Source organism: Orycteropus afer, unplaced genomic scaffold (genome assembly GCF_000298275.1).
Source record: "Orycteropus afer afer isolate SDZICR_OR568_19922 unplaced genomic scaffold, OryAfe1.0 scaffold00010, whole genome shotgun sequence".
Taxonomy (NCBI): domain Eukaryota; kingdom Metazoa; phylum Chordata; class Mammalia; order Tubulidentata; family Orycteropodidae; genus Orycteropus; species Orycteropus afer.
Genome location: NW_006921597.1, coordinates 6,022,835 through 6,047,899, shown reverse-complemented (window position 1 = coordinate 6,047,899; position 25,065 = coordinate 6,022,835). Strand labels below are relative to the sequence as shown.

Below are 25,065 nucleotides of genomic sequence, written 5' to 3'. Positions count from 1 at the left end.
TGAGTCGGACCCGACTCATAGCGACCCCTCCTTGGGTTTCTGAGGCAGTATCACTATGGAAGTAGATTGCCCCATCTTCCTTCCAAGGAGTGGCTACATAATACAACTTTCAATAAATGCCATAAAGGAACTAAAGAACAGAAATGAGTACAGTATGACAAAGCCAATTACTATAATGAAATGTGCAAATGACCCAGGGCGCAGCCATTTTGAATGTTTACAAGCGGCAGCCATTTTGGATATTTAAAGTGACTGAAAAAGGCAAAGGGGACTGGAACAGATCGAGAAATCAGCCACAGGGACCGAGGTGAGGAGAGGGACCCCAGGCCATGCCCCACAAGCAGTGAGAGGACAGAAAAGGCAAAGGGGACCAGAATAGATTGAGGAGTCATCTTCAGGGATCCAGGTAAGGGTGGGTGGAGGGGTCCAACAGCTAAGGGAGACAAACTTGTCCGTCGGTTTGTCCTACTGTGCTGATGTGTTGCTGTGAGTCTTGAGGCTGTGCCACTGGTGTTTCAAACCCAGTGGGGTGCACATGGTGCACAGGTATCAGCCCAGCTTGCAGACTGAGATACACTAGGAAGAAGGAGAAGGCCATCCACTTCTTAAAGAATTGGCCAGGGAAAACCTTATGAATAGCAGAGAAACATTGTCTGATACATTACTGTGCAACTTTATAAATAGTCCAGAAACATTGACCAATATAGAGGAGGAAGATGAGTCACTTAGCTTAGAAAGCTCTCAAAGTAGGACTGGGCAAGAGCTTCATTATCAGGGAAAAATCAGCCTTACTCATATGGATAAGATAAAGCTTTTGAGACCTCCATTTGCAGACATGGCACCACTCAAATTGAGGAGAAACAGCAGCAAACATGCATTAATAATTGGAACATGGAATGCACGAAGTATGAATCTAGGAAAATTGGAAGTTGTCAAAAATGAAATGGAATGCATAAAGATCAATATCCTAGGCATTAGTGAGCTAAAATGGACTGGTTTTGGCCATTTTGAATCAGACAACCATATGATCTACTATGCTGGGCACAACAGTTTAAAGAGGAATGGCATGGCATTCATCATCACAAAGGATGTTTCAAGATCTGTGCTGAACTACAATGCTGTCAGTGATAACATAATATCCATATGCCTACAAGGAAGACTTGTTAATACAACTATTATTCAAATTTATGCACCAACCACCAAAGCCAAAGATGAAGAAATTGAAGATTTTTATCAACTCTTGCAGTCTGAAATTGACCGAACATGCAATCAGGGTGTGTTAATTATCACTGGTGACTGGAATGCAAAAGTTGGAGACAAAGAACAATCCCTGGTAGTTGGAAAATTTGGCCTTGGTGACAGAAATAATGCTGGAACTCTCATGGTAGAATTTTGCAAGGCCAACGACTTTTTCATTGCAAACACCTTTTTTCAACAACATGAACAGTGGCTCTACATGTGGACTTCACCAGATGGAACACACAGGAATCAGACTGACTACATATGTGGCAAGAGGCAATGGAGAAAATCAGTATCTTTGGCCAAAACAAGGCCAGGAGCTGATTGTGGAACAAATCATCAACTACTCATATGTAAGTTCAACTTGAAGTTGAAGACAATTAAAACAAGTCCATGAGAGCCAAAATATGATCTAGAATATATATATATCCCTCCTGAATTTAGAGACCATCTAAAGAATAGATTTGATGCATTGAACACCAATGACCAAAAACCAGAAGAATTGTGGGATGACATCAAGAACATCATCCATTAAGAAAGCAAGAGGTCACTAAAAAGACAACAAAAGAATATCAAACTGGATGACAGAAGAGACTCTGAAACTTGCCCTTGAGTGGAGAGTAGCTAAAGCAAATGGAAGAAATGATAAGATAAAAGAACCGAAGATTTCAAAGAGCAGCTTGAGAAGACAAAGCAAATTACTATTATGAAATGTGCAAAGACCTTGAGTTAGAAAACCAAAAAGGAAGAACGTGCTCAACATTTCTCAAGCTGAAAGAATTGAGGAAAAAATTTAAGCCTCAAGTTGCAATATTGAAAGATTCTAAGGGCAAAACATTGAATAATGCAGGGAACATCAAGAGAAGATGGCAGGGATACACAGAGTCACTGTACCAAAAAGAAGTGGTAGATCTTCATCCATTTCAGAAGGTGGCATATGATCTAGAACCAATGGTACTGAAGGAGGAAGTTGAAGCTGCAGTGAAGGAATTGGCAAAGAACAAGGTTCCAGGAATTGACAGAATACTCATTGAGATATTTCAACAAACGGATGCTGCACTGGAGACACTCACTTGCTTATGCCAAGAGATTTGGAAGAGAGCTACCCGGCCAACTGACTGGAAGAGATCCATATTTGTCCCCATTCCAAAGAAAGGTGATCCCACAGATTGTGGAAATTATCGAACAATATCATTAATATTGCATGCAAGCAAGATCTTACTGAAAATAATTCAAAAACGGTTGCAGCAGTATATTGATAGGGAACTTCCAGAGGTGCAAGCTGGATTCAGAAGAGGACGTAGAACAAGGGATATCATAGCTGCTGTCAGATGGATCTTGGCTCAAGGCAAAGAATACCAGAAAGATGTTTACTTATGTTTTATTGACTATGCAAAGGCATTTGATTGTGTGGATCATGACAAATTATGGATAACATTGAGAAGAATGGGAATTCCTGAACACTTGATTGTACTCATGAGGAACGTGTACCTTGATCAGGAGGTTGTCATTCGAATGGAACAAGGGGACACTGTGTGGTTTAAAATCAGGAAGGAAGTGCAATAGGGTTGTATCCTTTCCCCATACTTATTCAATCTATATGCTGAGCAAACTATCCGAGAAGCTGGATTATATGAAGAAAAACATGGCATCAGGAGTGGGGGAATAATCATCAACAACCTAAGATATGCTGATGATACAACTTTGCTTGCTGAAAGTGAGGATGATGAAGTACTTACTGATGAAGATTGAGGAACACAGTCTGCAGTATGGATTACATCTCAATATAGAGAAAACAAAAATCCTCACACCTGGATCAATAAGCAGCATCATGATAAATGGAGAAAATATTGAGGTTGTCAAAGAATTCACATTACTTGGTTCTACAATCGACACCAATGGAAGCAGCAGTCAGGACATTAGATGATGTGTAGCACTGGGCAGGTTGGCTGCGAAGGAACTCTTCCAAGTTCTGAGGAACAAAGATGTCTCCTTGAGGACTAAGGTGTGCCTGACACAGGCCATGATATTTCCAATTGCCTCATATGCATGTGCGATCTGGACAATGAATAAGGAAGCCCAAAGAAGAGTTGATGATTTTAAGTTGTGGTGCTGGCGAAGAATGCTGAAAGTACCATGGACTGCTAAAGGAACTAACAGATCTGTCCTGGAGGGAGTGCGGCCAAGATGCTCCTTGGAAGTGAGGATGGCCAGACTTCATCTCACCTACTTTGGTCATGTTGTCAGAGGCGACCATTCCCTGGAGAAGGATGTCATGCTTGGTAAGGTGGAGGGTCAACGAAAGAGGGGCAGGCCTTCAACAAGATGGATTGACATGGTGGCTGCGACAAAGGGCTCAAGTATGGCAAGGATCATGGAGCTGGTGCGGGATTGGGCCATGTTTTGTTCTGCTGTGCATAGGGTTGCTATGAGTTGGAAACAACTCGACAGCACCTAACAACAACAGCAGCAGCAGTGTATGAGAGTCCTACTCTCTCCATGTCCTCACCAGCGTTTGTTATTTTCTGTCTTGTTGAACTTTCCTATCAGTGTTGGGGCTAGAGTGCATCTCATTGTTCTTTTGATTTGCATCTCTCTAATGGCTGCCTAAGGCACTTGACTGCTAACCAGAAGGCTGGCAGTTCAAACCCACCAGTCACTCCTTGGAAGGAAGGTTGGGCGATCTACTTCTGTAGTGATACCACCTCAGAAACCTATGGAGGGGTCCAACTCGATCGCACATAACAACAACAACAACAACAACAATGGCTAATGATCATGAATATTTTTCCATGTTTTTGTTGGCTTCCTGAATATTCTCTTTGTGTGAAGTGTCTATTCCTGTCTTCTGCCCATTTTTCAATTGGATTGTCTTTTTGTTGCTGAGGTGTTAAAATTTTCTATAAATGTTAGAGATAAATCCCTTCTCAGATACATCATTGTCGAATATTTTTTCCCAATCTGTAGGTTGTCTTTTTACTCTTGGAGCAGTCCTTGGAAGCACATAAAAATTTAATTTTTAGAAGGTCCCATTCATCTGGTTTATCTTCTGCTCTCTGTGCATTGTGGGTTATAATTGACAGTGTCTATTTATGCCATAAAGTAGGGCCCTTAAATTTGCCCTTATTTCACATTTAATTCTTTGATCCATCTGGAGTTAGTTTTTTGTGAATGGTGTGAGGTATAGACCTTGTTTCATTTTTCTGCAAATGGATATCCAGTTTTGCCAGCACAGACAATCTCTTCCTCATTTAATGGATTTCAGCCCTTCACCAAAAATTGGCTGACCATAGGTTGATGGATTGATTTCTGGGTTCTCAATTCGATTACACTGGTCTATGTGTCTGTCATTGTACCAATACCAGGCTGTTTTGACTACTGTGGCTGTACAGTAGGTTTTCAGATCTGGGAGTGTGAGACCTCCTACTTTGCTTTTCTTCTTCAGTAGTGCTTTGCTTATTCAAGGTCTCTTTCCTTTGCATATAAAATTAGTGATTTTTTTTTTCCCTATCCTGAAAGAATGTTGATGGGATCTGGATTGGGATTGCATTGAATGTATAGATTGCTTTGGGTACTATTGACATTTTCACTTTGTTCAATCCTCCTATCTATGAGCATGGTTATTTTCTTCCATTTATGTAGCTCTCTTATGGTTTCTTGGAGTAGTGTTTTGTAGTTTTATTTGCACAGATCTTTTGTGTCCCTCGTGAGATTTATTCCTAAGTATGTTATTATTATTATTTTGTACGTATTGTGAATGGTATGGATTTCCTTATTTCCTTTTCAGCAATCTCTTTGCTGATATAGAAGAATCCAACTGGGTTTTGGATGTTGATCTTGTATCCTGCCACTATGCTAGATCTCTCAATTAATTACAGTAGTTTCTTTCACTGAGTCTTTTGGATTTTCTATGTATAGGACCATATTATTAGCAAATAGGGATAGTTTGACTTCTTTCTTACCAATTTGGATGCCTTTGATTTCCCTTTCTTGTCTTATTGCCCTGGTTAGGCCTTCCAATACAATGTTGAATAGAAGTGGTGACAGATCATTGTCTGGTTCCTGTTCGCAAGGGGAATGGTTTCACTCTCTCTCCGTTGAGAATAATGTTGGCTGTTGGTTTTGCATATATGCCTTTTATTATGTTGAGGAATGTCCCTTCTATTCCTATTTTGCTGAGAGTTTTGATCAGCAATGGGTGTTGGATTTTATCAAATGCCTTTTCTGCACTGATTGATATGATCATGTATTTCTTTTCCTTTGTTTTATTTATGTGATTGATGACATTGATTGTTTTTCTAATGTTGAACAATCCTTGCATCCCTGGTAGGAACCCCACTTGGTCATAAGGTACTATTTTTTTTAGATATGTTGTTGGAGTCTATTAGCTAGGATTTTGTTGAAGAGTTTTGCATCTATATTCATGAAGGATATTGGTCTGTAATTTTCCTTTTTAGTGATGTCTTTGCCTAGTTTTGGTATCAAGATTATGCTTGCTTCATAAAATGAATTAGGGAGGATTCTATCTTTTTCTATATTATGGAATAGTTTGAGTAGAATTCTGTCAGTTCTCTGGATGACTAGTAGAATTCTCCAGTGAAACCATCTGGGCCAGGGATTTTCTTTTGTTGTTAATTTTTTTTATGACCTATTCAATTTCTTCTTTTGTTATGGGTCTGTTCAAATTTTCTACCTCAGTCTGTGTTAGTTTACATAAGTAGTATGTTTCTATAAATCTATCCATTTCTTCTAGATTTTCTAATTTGTTGGAGTACAGTTTTTCATAGTATCCTGATGTTATCCTTTTATTTTCAGTTGGTTCTGTTGTGATGTCACCCATTTCATTTCTTATTCATGTTATTTGTATTCTACCTCCTCTTTTCCTTTGATAAATTTGTCAGTGGCTTGACAATTTTATTAATCTTTAAAAAAAAAACTTCTTCTCTTGTTGATTTTTTTCCATTGTTTTTCTATTTTGTTTCATTTATTTCTGTTCAAATCTTTATTATTTGTTTTCTTCTGGTGACTGTAGGGTGTTTTTTTTTTTTTTTTTTTTTTTTTTTGCTTCCCTTTCCTTAGTTGGAGATGTTGAATTAAGGTGTTGATTTTTGGCTCACTCTTCTTTTTTGAGGTGTATATTTATTGCTATAAATTGGCCTCTGATCACTGCTTTTGCTGTGTCCCGAAAATTTTGGTATATTGTGTTTTCACTCTCATTTGATTCAAGGAATTTTTTTACTTTCATTTTTTATTTCTTCTATTATCCAGTTGTTTTTAAGGAGGGTGTTATTCAGTTTCCATGTGTTTGCTCTTTTTCCATTGATCTTCCTATTGTTGATTTCTAATTTGATAGCATTGTGATCTGAGAAGATGCTTTGCAGTATTTCAATGTTTTTAAATTTATTAAGACTTGCTTTATGGCCTAACATATGGTCTGTCCTGGAGAATGTTCCATGTGCACTGGAAAAGAATGTATATTGCGCTGTTGTTAGGTGAAGTGCTCTTTAGATGTCTATAATGTCAAGTTGGTGGATTGTATTGTTTAATTCTTCTGCATCTTTGCTGAGTTTCTTTCCAGTTGTTCTATCTTTCATCGGAGAATTAAAGTCTCCTACTATGACTGGGGAGTCATCTATTTGTCTCTTCAATTCTGTTAAAGTCTGATTTACATGTTTTGGGGCTCTTCTGTTGGGACCATAGATATTTATTATGCTTATGTCCTCTTGTTCCATCAATCCTTTAATCATTATATAATGTCCTTCCTTGTCTTTTATGGTGATTTTGTCTTAAAGGCAATTTGATCAGAAATTAATATTTCCACTCCTGCTCTTTTTTGGTTGCCATTTGCTCAATTTATCTTTTTCCAATCTTTGATTTTTAGTTTATTTTTGTCTTTGTCTCTAAGGTGTGTCTCTTCTAGACAGCATATTGATGGGTTATGTTTTCTTATCCAGACTGCAACTCTCCACCCCTTGAGTGGTGGATTTAATCCATTGATATTCAGTGTAATTATTGACAAGTATGAGTTTGTTGCTCTCTGTTCTGGTTACCTAGTGCTGCTTTGACAGGAATATACTACAAATGGGATGGCCTTAACAAACAGGAGTTTATTCTTACAATTTGGAGGCTTTAAGACAAATTCAAAGTGCCAGGCTCTACGGGCTGGGTGAAAGCCCCTCAACCTTGGGGTCCAGCTCTGTCTCCAACTCTCAGCCCACTGAAGCTAGAGGCTTTTCTTCATTCAGCTGCTGGCTGCTGAGGCTGACAAACCCAAAGTTGACAAGTAAAAAGACACAGTCCCGATGTTACCAGCCCACACAGCAGGCTATTGCTTCAAGTTCATTGTAAGCCTCAAGGTCAGAAGAGCATGGCAGGCTGCTGAACAATGACACGGCTATATGCAAGGTCCAAGTGTGCCATAAGATAGAGACCATTCCTCAAAGCTTCTGCTTATATACAGGAAGCAGACCACATTCCCTAAGGTACTACTCAGCTGCTCCCAGTAAATTTCACCATGGAGTTGATTACAAGTCTCATCATGGAGAATACAACATCCAGCTGCCAAGCCACTCAACCAGGCCCAGCCAAGTTGACACACAATCTGAACTACCACACTCTCATTTTGTTATGTGTTTTTTCATGGTGTTGCTGACTTCTTTGTTCCATATAATTTTCTGTGCTGAGCTTGTTTTGTTTATGAATCATGTTATCACTTCCTTTGTTGCTATTGCTTTAGTATTTGCTAAATATTTGTGTTTGTCCTCTTTTTTTATTTTGATGTGAAGGTTTGTAATTTTTCTTTGAGATTACCCTGTGATTTTTCATTTTGTTCTCAAGTTTAGAACAGTCTGTTCTATCTTGCAGTTGTCTTGACTCCCTCACCATTTAGAAGTTCTGTAACTACACAATTTTTTTCCCTGTTTTTGGTTTGTAGTTGTCCTCATTTGCCAATTGATGTCTCTGGTTTCATGTTTACAATCTTGTAAGCTTATTTACTTTGGATACTTCCATAATTGGGTTGGTTTCTCAGTTCTGTTGTCATGTGTGTTAATGGTTGGTTGTTGTTTGCTGTTGTTGGTTCTGTGTCCAAAGGACTCCATTTAGCATCTCTGGTAAGGTTGGTCTAACTTAAATAAATTCCCATAATTTCTGTTCATGTGGAAATGTCCTAATTTCACCATCATATTTGAGAGACAATTTTGCTGGCTATATAATTCTTCATTGGAATTTTTTTTTTCTTTCATGGTTTTATATACACCATTCCATTGTCTTCTCGCCTGCATGGTTTCTGCCAAGAAATCTAAGCTTAGTCTTATTGGTTGCGCTTTGTAGGTAACTTTTTGTTTTTCCCATGCTGATTTCAGGATTCTTTCTTTGTCTCTAGTTTTGGTGAGTTTGATGATATGTTGGTGATTTTCTTTTGGGATCTATACTGTTTGGGGTTTGTTGGACTTCTTGAATGGATATATTCTTGTCTTTCATCAGATCAAGGAAATTCTCTTCCAACAAATCTTTGACAATTTTCTTTGTTTATCTGTCTCTTCCTGTTCCGGAACTCTGATTACATGTAGGTTATTCCTTTTGATGGTATAGCACACAAACCTTAGGCTTTTTTCATTCTGTTTTCATCTTTTTTCTGACTGATCCCTTTCCAAAGAAGTATTGAGGTATCTGTCTTCAATCTCACTAATTCTGTCTTCCACTGATTCAATTTTACTCCTTTTCCCATTCAATGTATTATTTATTTCTGAAAATTTAGTATTAATCTTCTGGATTTCTATCTCTAGATTTTGTATCATTTCTAATTTTTCAGTTGTCATATTGTTCTTGTATTGTCTTTCAAAATTGTTCTACAGTTTTCTCAGTGCTTTCCTTAATGTTTTCAGTGTTTTCCTTGATCTGTCTCTCAATTCATTGAAGGTACCTAAGTATAAGTCTTTCAAATTCCTTATCAAGGAGTTCCAATGCTGCTTCCTCCTTAGGGATGTGTTCTGGGTCTGTACCCTGGTCCTTTGTTTCTACTGCTTTATCTTGCTTCTTTATGTTGACTGTGATGATCTATTGTCTCTGAGACACTGTGACATTTTTGTATTTATATTTAATTGGTGATTCTATGTTGGACTGATTCGCCCAAGATTCTCATTTTCTTTGCTGAGTTTGGATGTCATCTGAGTGAGCAAGGTACTGTGCTTCTCTATTCATTAGCTGGCAGCACTTAAGCACTCACTACTGGTCTCCTTTCCAGTCATCAGCCTCCCATATATCTGTACTGTCCTTGACAAGTGGAGCCTATTCTTAGGTCCCTGAAATCTAAACAAGAATGTTATCTCTTTAAATAGCCAAAATGGCCCCCTCTTATAAACATTCAAACTGGCTGTACCCTCTGGACAGCTGAAAGTCCACAGCTCAGTTTGTCTCCTTCTTTTTTTTTTTTTTTTAAATGTTTTATTGTGATTTGAGTGAAAGTTTACAGAGCAAATTCACTTTCCATACAGCAGCTCTCATACACTTTGTCTCATGGCATTGATACAATTTCCCACAATGCAACAGCTCTCTTCCCACTTCCTCCCCATAGTTACCTCTTCCCTGTGTCCTTCCCTCCCATGCAGTCCTGCTCCTCTAGCTGTCATCCTGTGGATACATAGCCCTTCTATTCTCCCATGATTAGTCTCTCCAAGGAGTGTAACCACCTAATGTAAATGTTCAGCTCATATGTCTGTCTTTTGTTTGGCTGGAAGCCATAGGAATGGGTTCAATTCCAGACCTTAGGGGCAGCTAGGGGCGATAGTCTCAGTGGTTCCATCAGTCTATCAGACCAGCAAACTTGGTCTCTCTCTCTCTCTCTTTTTAAAATGACTGAGTTTGTTCCACATTAATCTCCCACTCTATCCAGGATCTCCTACATAGATCCCCCTCTGAATGGTTGACAGTAGTAGCTTGGCACCATCTAGTTCTTCTGGTCTCATATAGGCTGGGGCTCGCATGGTATACCAATCACTTGGACTAATTGTTACCATGTGTCTTTGGTTTTCTTCATTCTTCTTTGCTCTGGATGGGGAGAGACCCATCATTGTATTTAGATGGCCACTTGCAAGCTTTGAAGATCCCAGTCACTACTTGCCAAAGTAGGATGTGGAACAACATTTTTGTGTAGTATGTTATGCCACTTGAGTTTGATGTTCCCTGAGACTATGGTCCCAAGTTTGTCTCCTTTGTTGTTTCCCTCTTTAGTCATCAACCACCACAGCAGTCATCTATGCACCCCTTGGTGAGAAGGCTGGTTTTTAGGGTAATTCTCAGGTCCTAATACCACTTGGTCATAGTCAGGCTGTCTATGCTGTCAGGATAGCTGATCGTCTGCAGCTCCATTTGTCTCCTTATTCACTTTTTTCATTCAGGTTGTTCTACTAGTTGGTATTTGTCCATTTCTGTATTCTTCCTTTCAAAGCTCAGGGCTTCAGGATTATCCTTTGTATCTATGTCAATTAGTTTCTCTTTTCTTGTTGAAGAGGGTCTGTGTACCTTACCTGCTATTCCACCATCTTACTGGAAGTCCCACCATGCCAAGAAATGTGAAAGATAGCTACCTGGACAACTAATGGGAAGAGATCCATATGTGTGTCCATTCCAAAGAAAAGTAATCCAATAGAATGTGGAAATTATCAAACAATATCATTAATATCACATGCAAGCAAAATTTTGCTGAAGATAATTCAAAAACAGTTGCAGCAATACATCCACAGATAACTGCCAGAAATTAAAGCAAATTTACAAGAGGACGTGGAATGAGGGATATCATTGCTGATGTCCAGATGGATCATGGCTAAAAAAAGAGAAATGTTTACCTGTGTTTATTGACTATGCAAAGCACTCAACTGTGTGGGTCATAACAAATTATGGATAACATTGGGAAGAATGGGAATTCCAGAACACTTAATTGTGCTCATGAGAAACCTGTACATAAAACAAGAAGCTGTCATTTGAACAGAACAAGGGAATACTATGTGATTTAAAATCTAGAAAGACATATGTCAGGGTTGTGTATTTCACCATACTTATTCAATCTGTATGTTGAGCAAAGAATACAAAAAGCTGCATTATATGAAGAAGAACATGGTATCAGGATTGGATGAAGACTCAGCAACCTGCCGTATGCAGATGACACAACCTTTGCTTGCTGAAAGTGATGAAGACTTGAAGCACTTACTGATGAAGATGAAAGACTGCAGCATTCAGTAAGGATTATACCTCAACATAAAGAAAACAAAAATCCTTACATGATGATTAATGGAGAAAACATTGAAGATGTCCAAGATTTCATTTTATCTGGCTCTAGTAGCAACATCCATGGGAACAGCATTCAAATCAAATGATTATATTGCATTGGACAAATCCGGTGCAAAAGACCTATTTAAAGTATTTAATAGCAAATCTGTTACTTTCACAACTAAGATGTGCCTGACCCAAGCTATGGTATTTTCAATAGCCTCATATGCATGTGAGAACTAGAAAATGAATAAGAAAGTCTACAGAAGAATTGATGCATTTAAATTGTACTGTTGGTGAAAAATATTGAATGTCCCATGGACTACCAGACAAATGAACAAATCTGTCTTGGAGGAAGTACAGGTGGAATGCTCTTTAGAAGCAAGAATAGCAAATGTCATCTCTCATACTTTGGTCATGTTGTTACAAGGGACTGATACTTGGAAAAGTTTATCATGTTAGGTAGAGAGCCAGTGAAAAAGGGAAGACTCTGACCAGATGGATTGACACAGTGGTTGCAACAATGGGCTCAAGCATGGCAATGATTTGGAGGATGGTGCAGGACAGAGGAGTGCTTTGTTCTGTTGTATATAGGGTCTCTATGAGTCAAATAGGGCAGGCGGGTGTTTGGAGCACCCAGGGCAGGCCAGGTAAGTGAGCCTGGTATGCAGAGTAGGCAGGTGTTGGAGTGGCTGGGGAGAGGCTGGGAGTGAAGTGAGCTGGTGGGTTTGGAGCGGCTAGGGAAGAGTGAGAGTTTGGAGTGGCTGAGGGAGACCAAGAAGTGAGCACAGTGGTTTGGAAGAGCTAAGGGAGACTTGTCTGTCAGTTTATCATCCTGTGGTAGCTTATGTGTTGCTGTGAGGCTGAAGGGTATGCCACAGGTGTTTCCATTGCCAGCAGGGTTACACATGGTGGACAGGTTTCAGCAGAGCTTCCAGAAGAAGACAGATTTGGAAGAAGGAAGAGGCCATCGACTTCTAAAAGAATTGGCCAGTGGAAGCCTAATGAATAGCAGTGAAACACTGTCTAATATATTACTGGAAAACTTTATGAAAAGCCCTGAAACACTGTCCGATATAATGCCAGAAGATGAGCACCTCAGGTTGAGAAGGCACTCAAAATAAAACTGGAAAAGAGCTGACTCCTCGGAATAGAGCCGATCTTAATGATATGGATAGAGAAACGTTTTTGAGACCTCCTTTTGCTGATGTGGCACATCTCAAGATAAAAAGAAACAGTTGCAAACATTCATGAATAATCAGAACATGGAATGTACAAAGTATGAATCTAGGAAAGTTGGAAGCTGTCAAAAATCAAAATCTTAGTCATTAGTGAGCTGAAATGGACTGGTTTTGCCCATTTTGAATCAGACAATCATATGATCTACTATGCCAGGAATGACAAATGGAAGAGGAATAACATGGCATTAATCATCACAAAGAATGTATCAATATCTATCCTGAAGTACAATGCTGTCAGCGATAGGGTAATATCCATACACCAACAAGGAAGACCATATACTACTACTATTATTCAATTTATGCACCAACCACCAAAGCCAAAGATAAGGAAATTGAAGATTTTTACCAACTTCTGCAATTTGAAATTGAATGAACATGCAATCACTATGTGTTAATTATCACTGGTGATTGGAATGTAAAAGTTGGAAATAAATAAGAACCACCAGCAGTTGGAAAATATGGCCTTGGTGATAAAATAATGCTGGAGAGTGCATGATAGAATTTTGCAAGACCAATGACTTATTCATTACAAATACCTTTTTTTCAACAACACAAATGGAAGCTATACATGTGGTCTTTGCCAGATGGAGTATACTGCAATCAGATCAACTACATCTGTGGCAAGAGGCTATGGAGAAGCTCAATATCTTCAGCCAAAACAAGGCCAGGAGCTCACTGTGGAAAAGACCATTAACTGCTCTTATGCAAGTTCAAGCTGAAGCTGAAGACAATTAAAAGAAGTCCATAAGAGCCAAAATATGAACTTGATTATATCCCTCTTGAATTTGGAGGCCATCTAAAGAACAGATTTGATACATTGAACATGAATGACTGAAAATGAGAGGAACTGTGGGATGGCATCAAGAACATCATCCATGAAGAAAGCAAAAGGTCATTAAAAAGACATGAAAGGAAGAAAAGACCAAAATGCATGTCATAAGAGACTCTGAAACTTGCCCTTCAGTGGAGAGTAGCTAAAGAAAATGGAAAAAAATGGCAAGAAAAAAGAGCTGAACTGAATATTTCAAAGAAGAGCTTGAAAAGACAAAGTCAATTATTATAATGAAATGTGCAAAGACCTGGAGTTAGAAAACCAATAGGGAAGAACACACTTGACATTTCCCAAGCTGAAAAAACTGAGGAAAAAATTTAAGCCTTGAGTTTCAATATTTAGATTCTATGGCAAAACATTGAATGATGCAGTAAACATCAAAAGATTGAAGGAATACACCAAGTCACTATTCCAAAAAGAACTGGTCAATGTTCAACCATTTCAAGAGGTGGCATATGATCACAATGGTATTGAAGGAAGAAATTGAAGCTGCACTGAAGGAATTGGTGAAAAACAAGGCTCCAGGAATTGACAGAATACTCAATGAGATGTTTCAACAAACGGATGCCGCACTGTTGTTACAAAACTTCTAAATGGTGAGGAAGTGAAGAGAGTTGTAAGACAGAATGGGCTGCTCTAACCTCAGTAAGAAAATTATATATCACAGGGTGACCTCAAAGAAAAATAATAAACCTTCACATCATGATAAAAAAGAGGACAAACACAAATATTTAGCAAATAGGAGCTCTGGTAGCATAGTGCCTATGGCACTTGACTGCTCACCAGAAGGCTTGCGGTTCAAACCCACCAGCCACTCCTTGGAAGAAAGGTTGGGCAATCCTACTTCCATAGTGATACTGCCTCGGAAACCCAAGGAGGGGTCACTATGAGTTGGGGCCGACTTGACGGCAAACAACAACAACAAAAAAACAACAACAATGAAGGAAATGATGACACAATTCATAAACATAATGAGCTCAGCACAGAAAAGAATATGGAAAAAAAATAATAAGAACACCACAAAAAAACAAATAACAAAATGATAACAACAAATTCTTACTTGTTGATAATTACATTGAATGTCAATGGATTAAATCCACCACTCAAGAGATGGAGAGTTGCAATCTGGATAAGAAAACATAACCCATCAATATGCTGTCTACAAGAGACACACCTTAGAGACAAAGACAAAATAGACTAAAAATCAAAGATTGGAAAAAGATATATCAAGCAAATGGCAACCAAAAAAGAGCAGGAGTGGCAATATTAATTTCTGATAAAAATTGACTTTAAGACAAAATCATCATAAACAGCAAGGAAGGACATAATACAATGATTAAAGGATCAAAGGAACAAGAAGATATAACCACAATAAATATCTATGGATCCAATGAAAGAGCCACAAAATACATAAATCAGACTTTAACAGAATTGAAGAGACAGATGAATCCACAGTCATAGTAAGAGACTTTAATACATTTTCATGAAAGATAGAACAACTAGAAAGAAACTCAACAAAGATGCAGAGCTAAGCAATACAGTCCACAAACTTGACCTTATAGACATCTACAGAGCACTTCACCCAACAACAGCACATTATACTTTCTTTTGCAGTGCACATAGAACATTCTCCAAGACAGATCATATGTTAGACCATAAAGCAAGCCTTACCAAATTTTAAAACATTGAAATACTGCAAAGCATCATCTCAGAACATAGAAAAGAATGGAATCTTTCCAAATTCATTTTATGGAGCAAGTATAACCTTGATACCAAAACCAGGCAACACATCACTAAAAAAGAAAACTACAATATTCTTCATGAATATGAATGCAAAAATCTTCAACAAAATCCTAGCCAATAGACTCCAACAACATATCAAAAAAATGATGCATTATGACCAAGTGGGGTTCATATCAGTATGCAAGGATGGTTCAACATTAGAAAAACAACCAATGTCATCCATCACATAAATAGAAAGGAAAAGAACCATATGATCATATCAATCAATGCAGAAAAGGCATTTGATAAAATACAACACCTGTTTCTGATAAAAACCCTCAGCAAATAGGAATAGAAGGGAAATTCCTCAATAAAATAAGGAGTAGGAGCTCTGGTAGCATAGTACCTAAAGCACTTGACTGTTAACCAGAAGGCTGATGGTTCAAACCCACCAGCCACTCCTCAGAAGGAAGGTTGGGCAATCCTACTTCTGTAGTGATACTGCCTCGGAAACCCAAGGAGGGGTCTCTATGAGTCAGGGCTGACTTGACAGCACATAACAACAACAACCAACAACATTCAAAAACAACAGTCAACATTATTCTGATTGAAGAGAGGCTGAAACCACTCCCTTTGTGAACAGGAACCAGACAAGGATGCCCTCTATCACCACTTCTATTCAACATTGTATTGGAAGTCCTAGCCAGGGCAATAAGGCAAGAAAGGGAAATCAAAGGCATCCAAATTGGTAAGGAAGAAGTCAAACTATCCCTATTTGCTGGTTGGGAAATCCTACTTCCGTAGTGATACTGCCTCAGAAACCCAGGGAGGGGTCACTATGAGTCGGGGCCGACTCGACAGCAAATAACAACAACAACAACAACATGATCTTATACATAGAAAATCCAAGAAAAAACTAAAAACCAAACTCACTGCTGTCAAGTCGGATCTGAGTCATAGTCACCCCTCCTTGGTTTTCCAAGGTGGTATCACTACGGAAGCACATTGCCCAACCTTCCTTCCAAAGAGTGGCTGGTGGGTTTGAACCACCAGCCTTCTGGTTAGCAGTCAAATGCCTTAGGTACTATGCCACCAGAGCTTCTAGAGAACCCAAGAGACTCAAAAAAAACTACTGGAACTAATTCAGAAATTGAGCATAGTGGCAGGATACAAGATCAACATACAAAAATCAGTTGAATTCCTCTACACCAGTGAAGAGATTGCTGAAAAAGAAATAAGGAAATCAATACCATTTACAATAGCTATAAATAAATAAGTAAATAAATAAAATATATGGGAACATATCTTACCAGGGACACAAAAGACCTGTACAAAGAAAACTATTAAAAACTACTTAAAGAAACCATAAGAGATCTACATAAAGGGAAGAACATACCATGCTTGTGGATAGGAAGATCAAACATTGTGAAATTGTCAGTTATACCCAAAGCAATCTATATATTCAATCCAGATCCCATCAACATTCCTTAAGGATATGGATAAACCAGTCACTAACTTTATATGGAAAGGAAAGGGACCTTGGGTAAACAAAGCACTATTGAAGAAGAAGAAGAAAGTAGGAGGTCTCACATTCCCAGATCTCAATACCTACTATACAGCTACAGTAGTCAAAACTGCCTGGTATTGGTGCAACAACAGATTCATAGGCACATAGACCAATGGAACAGAATTGAGAACCTAGAAATAGATCCATTGAACTATGGTTAGCTAATCTTTGACATAGGGCTGAAATCTTTTAAATGAGGAAGAGATTGTCGGTTTAACAAATGGTGCTGGCAAAACTGGGTATCCATTTGCAGAAAAATGAAACAAGATCTGTATCTCACACCATACACAAAAACTAACTCTAGATGGATCAAACACTTAAATGTGAAACTTGAAACTATAATGTTCCTCAAGGAAAAACTAGGGGCAAAATTTAGGGGCCTGGAGCTCTGGTGGTGTAGTGCCAAAGGCATTTAACTGCCAACCAGTAGGCTGGTAGTTCAAACCCACCAGCCATTCCTTGGAAGGAAGATTGGGCAATCTACTTCCGAAGTAGAGATACCACCTTGGAAACCCAAGGAGGGGTCACTCTGAGTCGGATCCGACTTGACAGCAGTGAGTTTGAATGATATATGGCATGAATAGACTCTCAAGCATAACCAAAAATGCACAAACAGCAGAAGATAAACTGGAAAAAATGGAACATTCTAAAAATTAAACTTTTATGTGCTTCCAAAGACTTCTCCAAAAGAGTCAAAAGAGAGCCTATAGATTGGGAAAAAATATTTGTCAATGACATATCTGACTGGGGACTTATCTCTAAAATTTATATTCAGGTGGCCAAAAAACATATGAAGAAATGCTCACAATCATTAGCCATTAGAGGGATGCAAATCAAACCAACAATGAGATACCATCTTGCCCCAGCACTAGGAGCAAAGTTCAACAAGACAGAAAATAAAAATGCTGGTAATGATGTGGAGAGACTGGGAGTCTCATGCACTGCTAGTGGGAGTGTAAAATGATACAACCACTGTGGAAAGCTGCATGGTGATTCCTTAAAAAGTTGGAATTAGAAATACCATTTGACCCAGCCATTCCATTACTAGGTATATATCCTAAAGAAGTGAAAGCCAGGACAAGATCAGGTATATGTACACTCATGTTGATTGCAGCACTATTTCCAATAGCAAAAAGATGGAAACAACCTAGGTACCCACCAACAGAAGAATGGATAACCAAACTATGGCACATACACATAATGGAATACTACGCAACCCTAAAAATAACAGAAAATCTGCAAAACATTGCATAACATGAATGAACTTGGAGGACATTATACCAAGTGAAATAAGTCAATCACAGAAGGACAAATATTGGATTAATCTGTTATTGTAAAAAGTCAAGGAAAGGTTTATATATGGAAGAACATTTTCTTTGTTGTTTACCAAGGGTGGGAGGGGAGGGGAGGGAAAACTTCTAGATAGGTAGAGACAAGTACTGATTTGGGTGAAGAGAACAGGAATGTACCAAATGTAAGTCATCAACATGGTAGCACTGAGGAAGACGAAGACATAGAGAGGGGCATGAGAGGTACAGACAACAAAAATGAACCCTTTTGTACATATAGTACTGCATTGTCAGTGATGGTAAACATTGATCTATGAGTGGATAGATGGGTGGAAAGGCTGAACTATTAGAAGTGTCTATACAGGGGGAAGTGTGTCCATGACCATGTATAGGGTTGGCAGACAATATTTCTACAACTGTATTTGTATGTTCTGTAAGAATTCCCAGGTATATAGGAGAGCTGACAAGGGACAAGGTTGTAGTCACTTCTTGGCCAGAGCCAGCTACCCAGAGAGACTGAGCAGTTGGACCTGTGGGCTGGAACCATGGTTGCAGGGGACATCAAGCTCAACTGGCATAACATACTACACAAAAACACTGTTCCACATCCCACTTTGATGAGTAGCTACTGGGGTCTTAAAAGCTTGCAAGTGGGCATTTAGATGCAACGATGGGTCTCTCCTGGTCCAGAGCAAAGAAGAATGAAGAAAACCAAAGATGCATGGAAACAGTCCAAGGGACTGGTACACCATGTGATCCTCAGCCTATATAGACTATGAGACCAGAAGAACTAGATGGTGTCTGTCAACCACCTGGAAGGGGATCTGTGTGGGAGATCCTAGATAGAGTGGGAGAATAATGTGGAACAAAACTAAAAAAAAAAAAAAGGACCAGGCTTGCTGGTCTGATAGAGCCTGGTGGAACTCCTGAGACTATGGCCCCTAGCTGCCCCTAAGGTCTGGAATTGAACCCACTTCTGTGGGTTCCAGCCAAACAAAAGACAAGCATATGAGCTGAACATTTACATTAGGTAGATACACTCCTTGGAGGGATCAATTATGGGAGAATAGAAGGGCCATGCACGCACAGGGAGACAGCTCAGGGAGCAGGAGTACATGGGATGGAAGGACACAGGGAAGAGGTAACTATGGGAAGGAAGTGGGAAGACAGCTATTGCATTGTGGAAAATTGCAGTCAATGCTATGAGACAGAGATTCACTCTGTCTCAGGAACTGCTGCATGGAAAATAAATTTGCTCTTTAAACTTTCAACCAAAGCACAATAAAAATTAAAAAAATAAATAAAGAAAAGGAAAATCTATGCTGAAGTACAATGCTATCAAGGATATGATACCATCCATATGCCTACAAGGGAGACCAGTTAATACTACTATTATTCAAGTAGTATACATCAAGCACCAAAGCCAAAAAACAAAAAACAACTCATTGCTGTTGAGTTGATTCTGACTCATAGTGACCCCTCCTTGGGTTTCCAAGCCAGTCTCTCTATAGAAGTAGATTACCTAGTATTCCTTCCAAGGAGTGGCTGGTGTGTTTGAACTGCCAGCCTTCTGGTTAGGAGTCAAATGCCTTAGGCACTACCCTACCAGAACTCCCCCAAAGCCAAAGATGAAGAAATTAAAGATTTTTACCACCTTCTGCAGTCTGAAATTAACAAATCATGCAATCAAGATGTGTTGATATTACTAATGATTGGACTGTGAAGCTTGGAGACAAGAAAGAATTACTGGTGTTTGAAGAATGTGGCCTTGGTGATAGAAATAACCCCAGAGATTGCAGGACAGAATTTTATAAGACCAATGAATTGTTCATTGATGATACTCTTCTCAACAACATAAATGGTGGCTATACAAGTGGATCTCACCAGATGGAATACACAGGAATCAGGTCGACTATACCTGTGGAAAGAGGCAATGGAGAAGCTCAAGATCCTCAGCCAAAACAAAGCCAGGAGCTAAGTATGGAAAAGACCACCAATTGCTCATATGCAAGTTCAACCTGAAGCTGAACACAATTAAAACTTGTCTATGAGGGCCAAAATATGACCTTGATTACATCCCACCTGACATTATAGACCATCTGAAGAATAGATTTGATGCACTGAACACCAAGGACCAAACACCAGATGAATTGTGGGATGACATCAAGAACATCATCCATGAAGAAATCAAAAAGTTGTTAAGAAACAGGAAAGGAAGAAAAGACCAAAATGGATGTCAAAAGAGACTCTGAAACAGCTAAAGAAAATGGACGCAATTACAAGATAAAATAGCTAAACAGTAGATTTCAAAGAGCAACTTAAGAAGACAAAATCCATTATTATAATGAAATGTGCAAAGATCTGGAGTTAGAAAACCAAAACAGAAGAAAATACTTGGCATTACTCAAGCTGAAAGAACTGAATAAAAAAATCAAGCCTTGAGTTGCAATATTGAAGATTCTATGGGCAAAATATTGAATGATACAAGAAACATCAAAAGAAGATGGAAGGAATACACAGTCATTGTACCAAAAAGAATTGGTTGATGTTCATCTATTTCAAGAGGTGGCATATGATCAAGAACCAATGGTATTGATGGAAGAAATTAAAGCTGCACTGAAGGAACTGGCAAAAAACAAGGCTCCAGGAATTGACAAAATACCTGTTGAGATGTTTCAACAAATGAATGCTGCACTAGAGGCACTCACTTAGCTATTCCAAGAGATTTGGAACATATCTACCTGGCCAACTGATTGGAAGAGATCCATATTTGTGCCCATTCCAAACAAAGGTGATCCAACAGAATGTGAAAATTATCAAACAGTATCATTAATATCAAATGCAAGTAAAACTTTGCTGAAGATAATTCAAAAACAGTTGCAGCAATATACTGACAAGGAACTTCCTGAAATGCAAGCTGGATTCAGAAGAGGATGTGGAATGAGGGATATCATTGCTGATGTTAGATGGATCTTTGCTGAAAGCAAAGACTATTAGAAACAAGTTTACTTGTGTTTTATTGACTATGCAAAAGAATTTGACATTGTGGATCATAAAAAAATTATGGATAACATTCAGAACAATGAGAATTCCAGAACATTTAATTGTGCTCATGGGAGATCTATACATGGACCAGGAGGCTGTCATTCAAACAGAACAAGGGGATACTGCATGGTTTAAAATCAGGAAGGGAGTGTGACAGGGTTGTATCCTTTCACCATACTTAATCTGTATGCTGAGCAAATAATCTGAGAAGCTGAACTATATGAGGAACAGTGTGGCATTAGGACTGCAGGAAGAATCATTAACAACCTGAGATATGCAGATGACACAATCTTGTTTGCTGAATGATGACTTGAAGCACTTACTGATGAAGATTAAAGACTACAGTCTGCAGTATGGATTACACCTCAATATAAAGAAAACGAAAATCCTCTCAACTGGACTGATAAGCAGCATCACAATAAATGGAGAAAAGATTGAAGTTGTCAGTGATTTCATATTACTTGGATCTATCATCAACAACAATGGAAGCAGCTGTCAAGAAATCAGATGCATTGCACTGGGCAAATCTGCTGCAAAGGACCTTTTTAAAGAGCTAAAGAGCAAAGATGTCTGTTTGAAGACTAAGGTGTGCTTAACCCAAGCCATGGTATTTTCAATTGCCTCATATGCATGTGAAAGCTGGACAATGAATAAGGAAGACTGAAGAAGAGTTGGTGCTTTTGAGTTGTGGTATTGGCAAAGGATACTGGAAATACCATGAACTGCCAGAAGAATGAACAAATCTGTCCTGGAAGAAGTACAGCTAGAATGCTCCTTGGAAGCAAGAATGGCCAGACTTTGTCTCAACTACTTTGTTCATGTTTCAGAAGGGACCATTCTCTGGAAAAGGGTATCATGCTTGGTAAAGTGAAGGGTCATTGAAAAAAGGGAAGGCTCTTAACGAGCTGATTGGCACTATTGCTACAACGATGGGTTTAGGTATAGCAAGGATTGTGAGGCTGGTGCAGGCCTGGGCAGTATTTTGTTCTGTTTCACATAGGGTCGCTAAGATTTGGTGCCAAATCAAGGGCATCTGGCAAGAACAGCAATTATAGCTACCATTGGCCTGTTAATGGCATCAGAAAACATTTGGAAAAGTAGTGAAAACTGAATAGAACTGACAGGCAATATGTGAAAAAATGAAGTTACTTCTCAAGAATGTGTTACTCTTTTTTGTAGAAAATTCATGCATCAGTTATGCATATTTTTCTTTTCTTAAATGGTTTTATAAAAACATCCTTTAGGAAAGTATATTTTAAGTTATTCAGAACTTCCTTGGGAATGCATAACATAACCTGGGATTAAAATCATTTTATAGCTAGAGTAAATGGGAATATTGATCTGAACTCTATGTGAGAGAGTAACCTAGAAATGAACCGTGCTAAATCCCACCATTACTCTTCAGACCAATGCAACTGTCTCCTGGAGAATCACAGTCTATAAATACCTGAAGCAGTACTTCTGGTTTAAAATGTTCAGTAAAACTCCAGTCCATTAGACTGCGCTGCTGCGTTTTCTTTATGTCCTCTAAATTTGCTTCCACTGTCATCTTCTTATGTTTCTAAAAATTCATAGGAACACAATTTCAGTCTTAATTTGTTTAAGTCCAAATAGAGCCTTCTTGGACTCCAGCAACTCACAAGCATGCACTCTATCTAATTGGGGAAATCTGCATATGTATAAATCCATATGGCAACATTTTAGGAGAACTGCTGCCAGAAAGTATATGCCTTTGACTTTTCTTTCTTTCTTTTTTATGGGCAACATAATCTAAATATTTTTATTGTTAGGTTATACTCTTCTGAGTCCTGTTAGCAATTACAGGCAGGTTTTCTGAACTCACTTCAAGACAGCGTTAGTTCTACATGGCTGTATGGTCAGCAGGTGTTTGTGAGGATGCCAAGCCACACTGTCTAGAGAGGAGTGTGGAGTTTGGAAGTTTTTGCTTGAGCTGGCTAGTAAAATTAACCCCTTTCTTTCCAAGTGGAGCTAGTCTGGGGATGTCTGAATAACCTCTCTACCATCAGCATTGTCCTCTAAGCATGTCCTTTTTGGTGTGCATTTCTCACTTTGGGTCATGCTTTTCTCAGATCATTTTACTTGCCATTTACACTTTTGAGAAAATCATTCCTTACCTTTTCAAAAGAATCAGTCTTTGTGTCTGCTTCATCTTTGATCTCACTGTCCGTAGTCTGCTCTGTAAATCAAAGACACCAACATCCAGTTGTGTTTGGCCTTTGTTCTTGCCTTGGTCAGTGTTGTGCCTTTTTTGTTGCACATATGATCTGTGTTTCCGTGTTGACAATTCCTGAAAGGCATGTTTCATGCCTCCAAAGGGGGTGTTTGTATTAATAATCTTAAATCAGTTTCTACCTAGAAAAGTTCTACTAAACTCTTTGAAAAGGGCCCAGCTTATTATATTGAAGTTATAGTGCCTAAGACATTTGACTGCTAACCAGAAGGCTAGCAGTTCAAACCCACCAGCCACTCCTCGGAAAGAAGGTTGGGCAATCTACTTCCATAGTGATACTGCCTTGGAAACCCAAGGAGGGGTCACTGTGAATTGGATCCGACTCAAGGGCAGTGGGTTTTATCATAGCAGATATTCTGTCTTCAGACTGTATCACTCTTTCCTAACAAGGTACCTTTACACATTGTAAATACTGATTAAATCGTCTGTTTGACTGCTTAATATGCATTGTTTATCTTGTCATGCTGGTGACCATCACAAAGCCTTTTCAAATTTTTGTGGGTCCTATCTGGTGGATGATAGTCACACAGGAAGGGGGCATGTGTGGAAAGAAGAGCTAGCAGATAAATGCATGTCCCATTAGAAAATGGTAACAGTTTACCATTCTGCACTTCTTCCGTTCATTAATCTTTCTTTAATCTAAAAACTATCTATTTAGTATCTTTAGTTTTATAGATGTAGTTTAACAAAAGTTAGTTTAATGGACAAATGAATGGGTAATTGGGCTCCAAGGCACCATACAACAGACCTAGATAAACTATACACACTTGCAGTCCTTGTGACCAGTGAGTATACTTATACATGGTTAGGACTGCAATATCATCTTTGGCTGTGGAGCAAACAATGATATGACTGAGCAGGGAGAGAATCAATTCATGCCATTGGCTTCTGCACCACCATGTTTTAGTAATTCCTAAAATTAATGAATGTTACATAGAAAGAAAGAGTTCCATAAAAAATAAATTTAACATGAATAGATTTCTTTACTGTGACTATCTCAAAATATGTAATAGCTCTTGTAATTGTGAAACTCTAACAGAGGAATGGATAAAGTTCATACCATTTTCTAAATTTGAGCAAAGATAGAGAGTAGGGGTGGTGAAACTTGTAGGAAGACATTTGTAAGGCTGATGAACAACTGAGCCAAATTGACTTCTCAGTCAGAATAATTACAAAAGCCTAAACAACTCCTACAAAGTTATATATGAAATGGCTCATGTCTAACTTTCCAAATACATCTTCTTTCACCCTCTTACATGCTTACTGTACTCCTGACCCACTGGCCTACTTGCTGAGCCTTGGGGCTTTTGTATTTGCTTTTCCCTCTGTCTGGCATGCTTTGCCCCTGGATGTCACCTGTTTCAAATCTTTACTTCATCTGGAGTGTTGCTCAAATGTCACATTTGGGAACCTTCTGATTCTTATCCTGCTTTATTTTCAATTGTAACATTTACCAGTGCCTGATACCATTTATTTGTTTTGGTCTGTCTGTCTCTCTCAAACCCACCCCAAATCCCTGAATGTAAATTTCTTGAAAATGGAAACTTCACCTTATTTTTCCCAGAGTATTCTGAGCACCCAGCTCATGGAAGAAACTAGTACAACTTTTTTTT

The 25,065-nt window shown here is 38.7% G+C and overlaps 1 protein-coding gene across 1 annotated transcript in view; it reads right to left on the bottom strand.

Annotated features, from left to right (window-relative positions):
- Positions 1-25,065, bottom strand: part of SPAG17 (sperm associated antigen 17) — a 413,793-nt gene that overhangs the window by 225,895 nt on the left and 162,833 nt on the right. Inside the window, exons 16-17 of the mRNA XM_007950259.1 lie at positions 23,337-23,398; positions 22,649-22,762 (exon numbers count right to left, since the gene is read on the bottom strand). Of these exons, the coding sequence (XP_007948450.1) occupies positions 22,649-22,762; positions 23,337-23,398 (176 nt within the window). The remainder of the gene's footprint in view (positions 1-22,648; positions 22,763-23,336; positions 23,399-25,065) is intronic.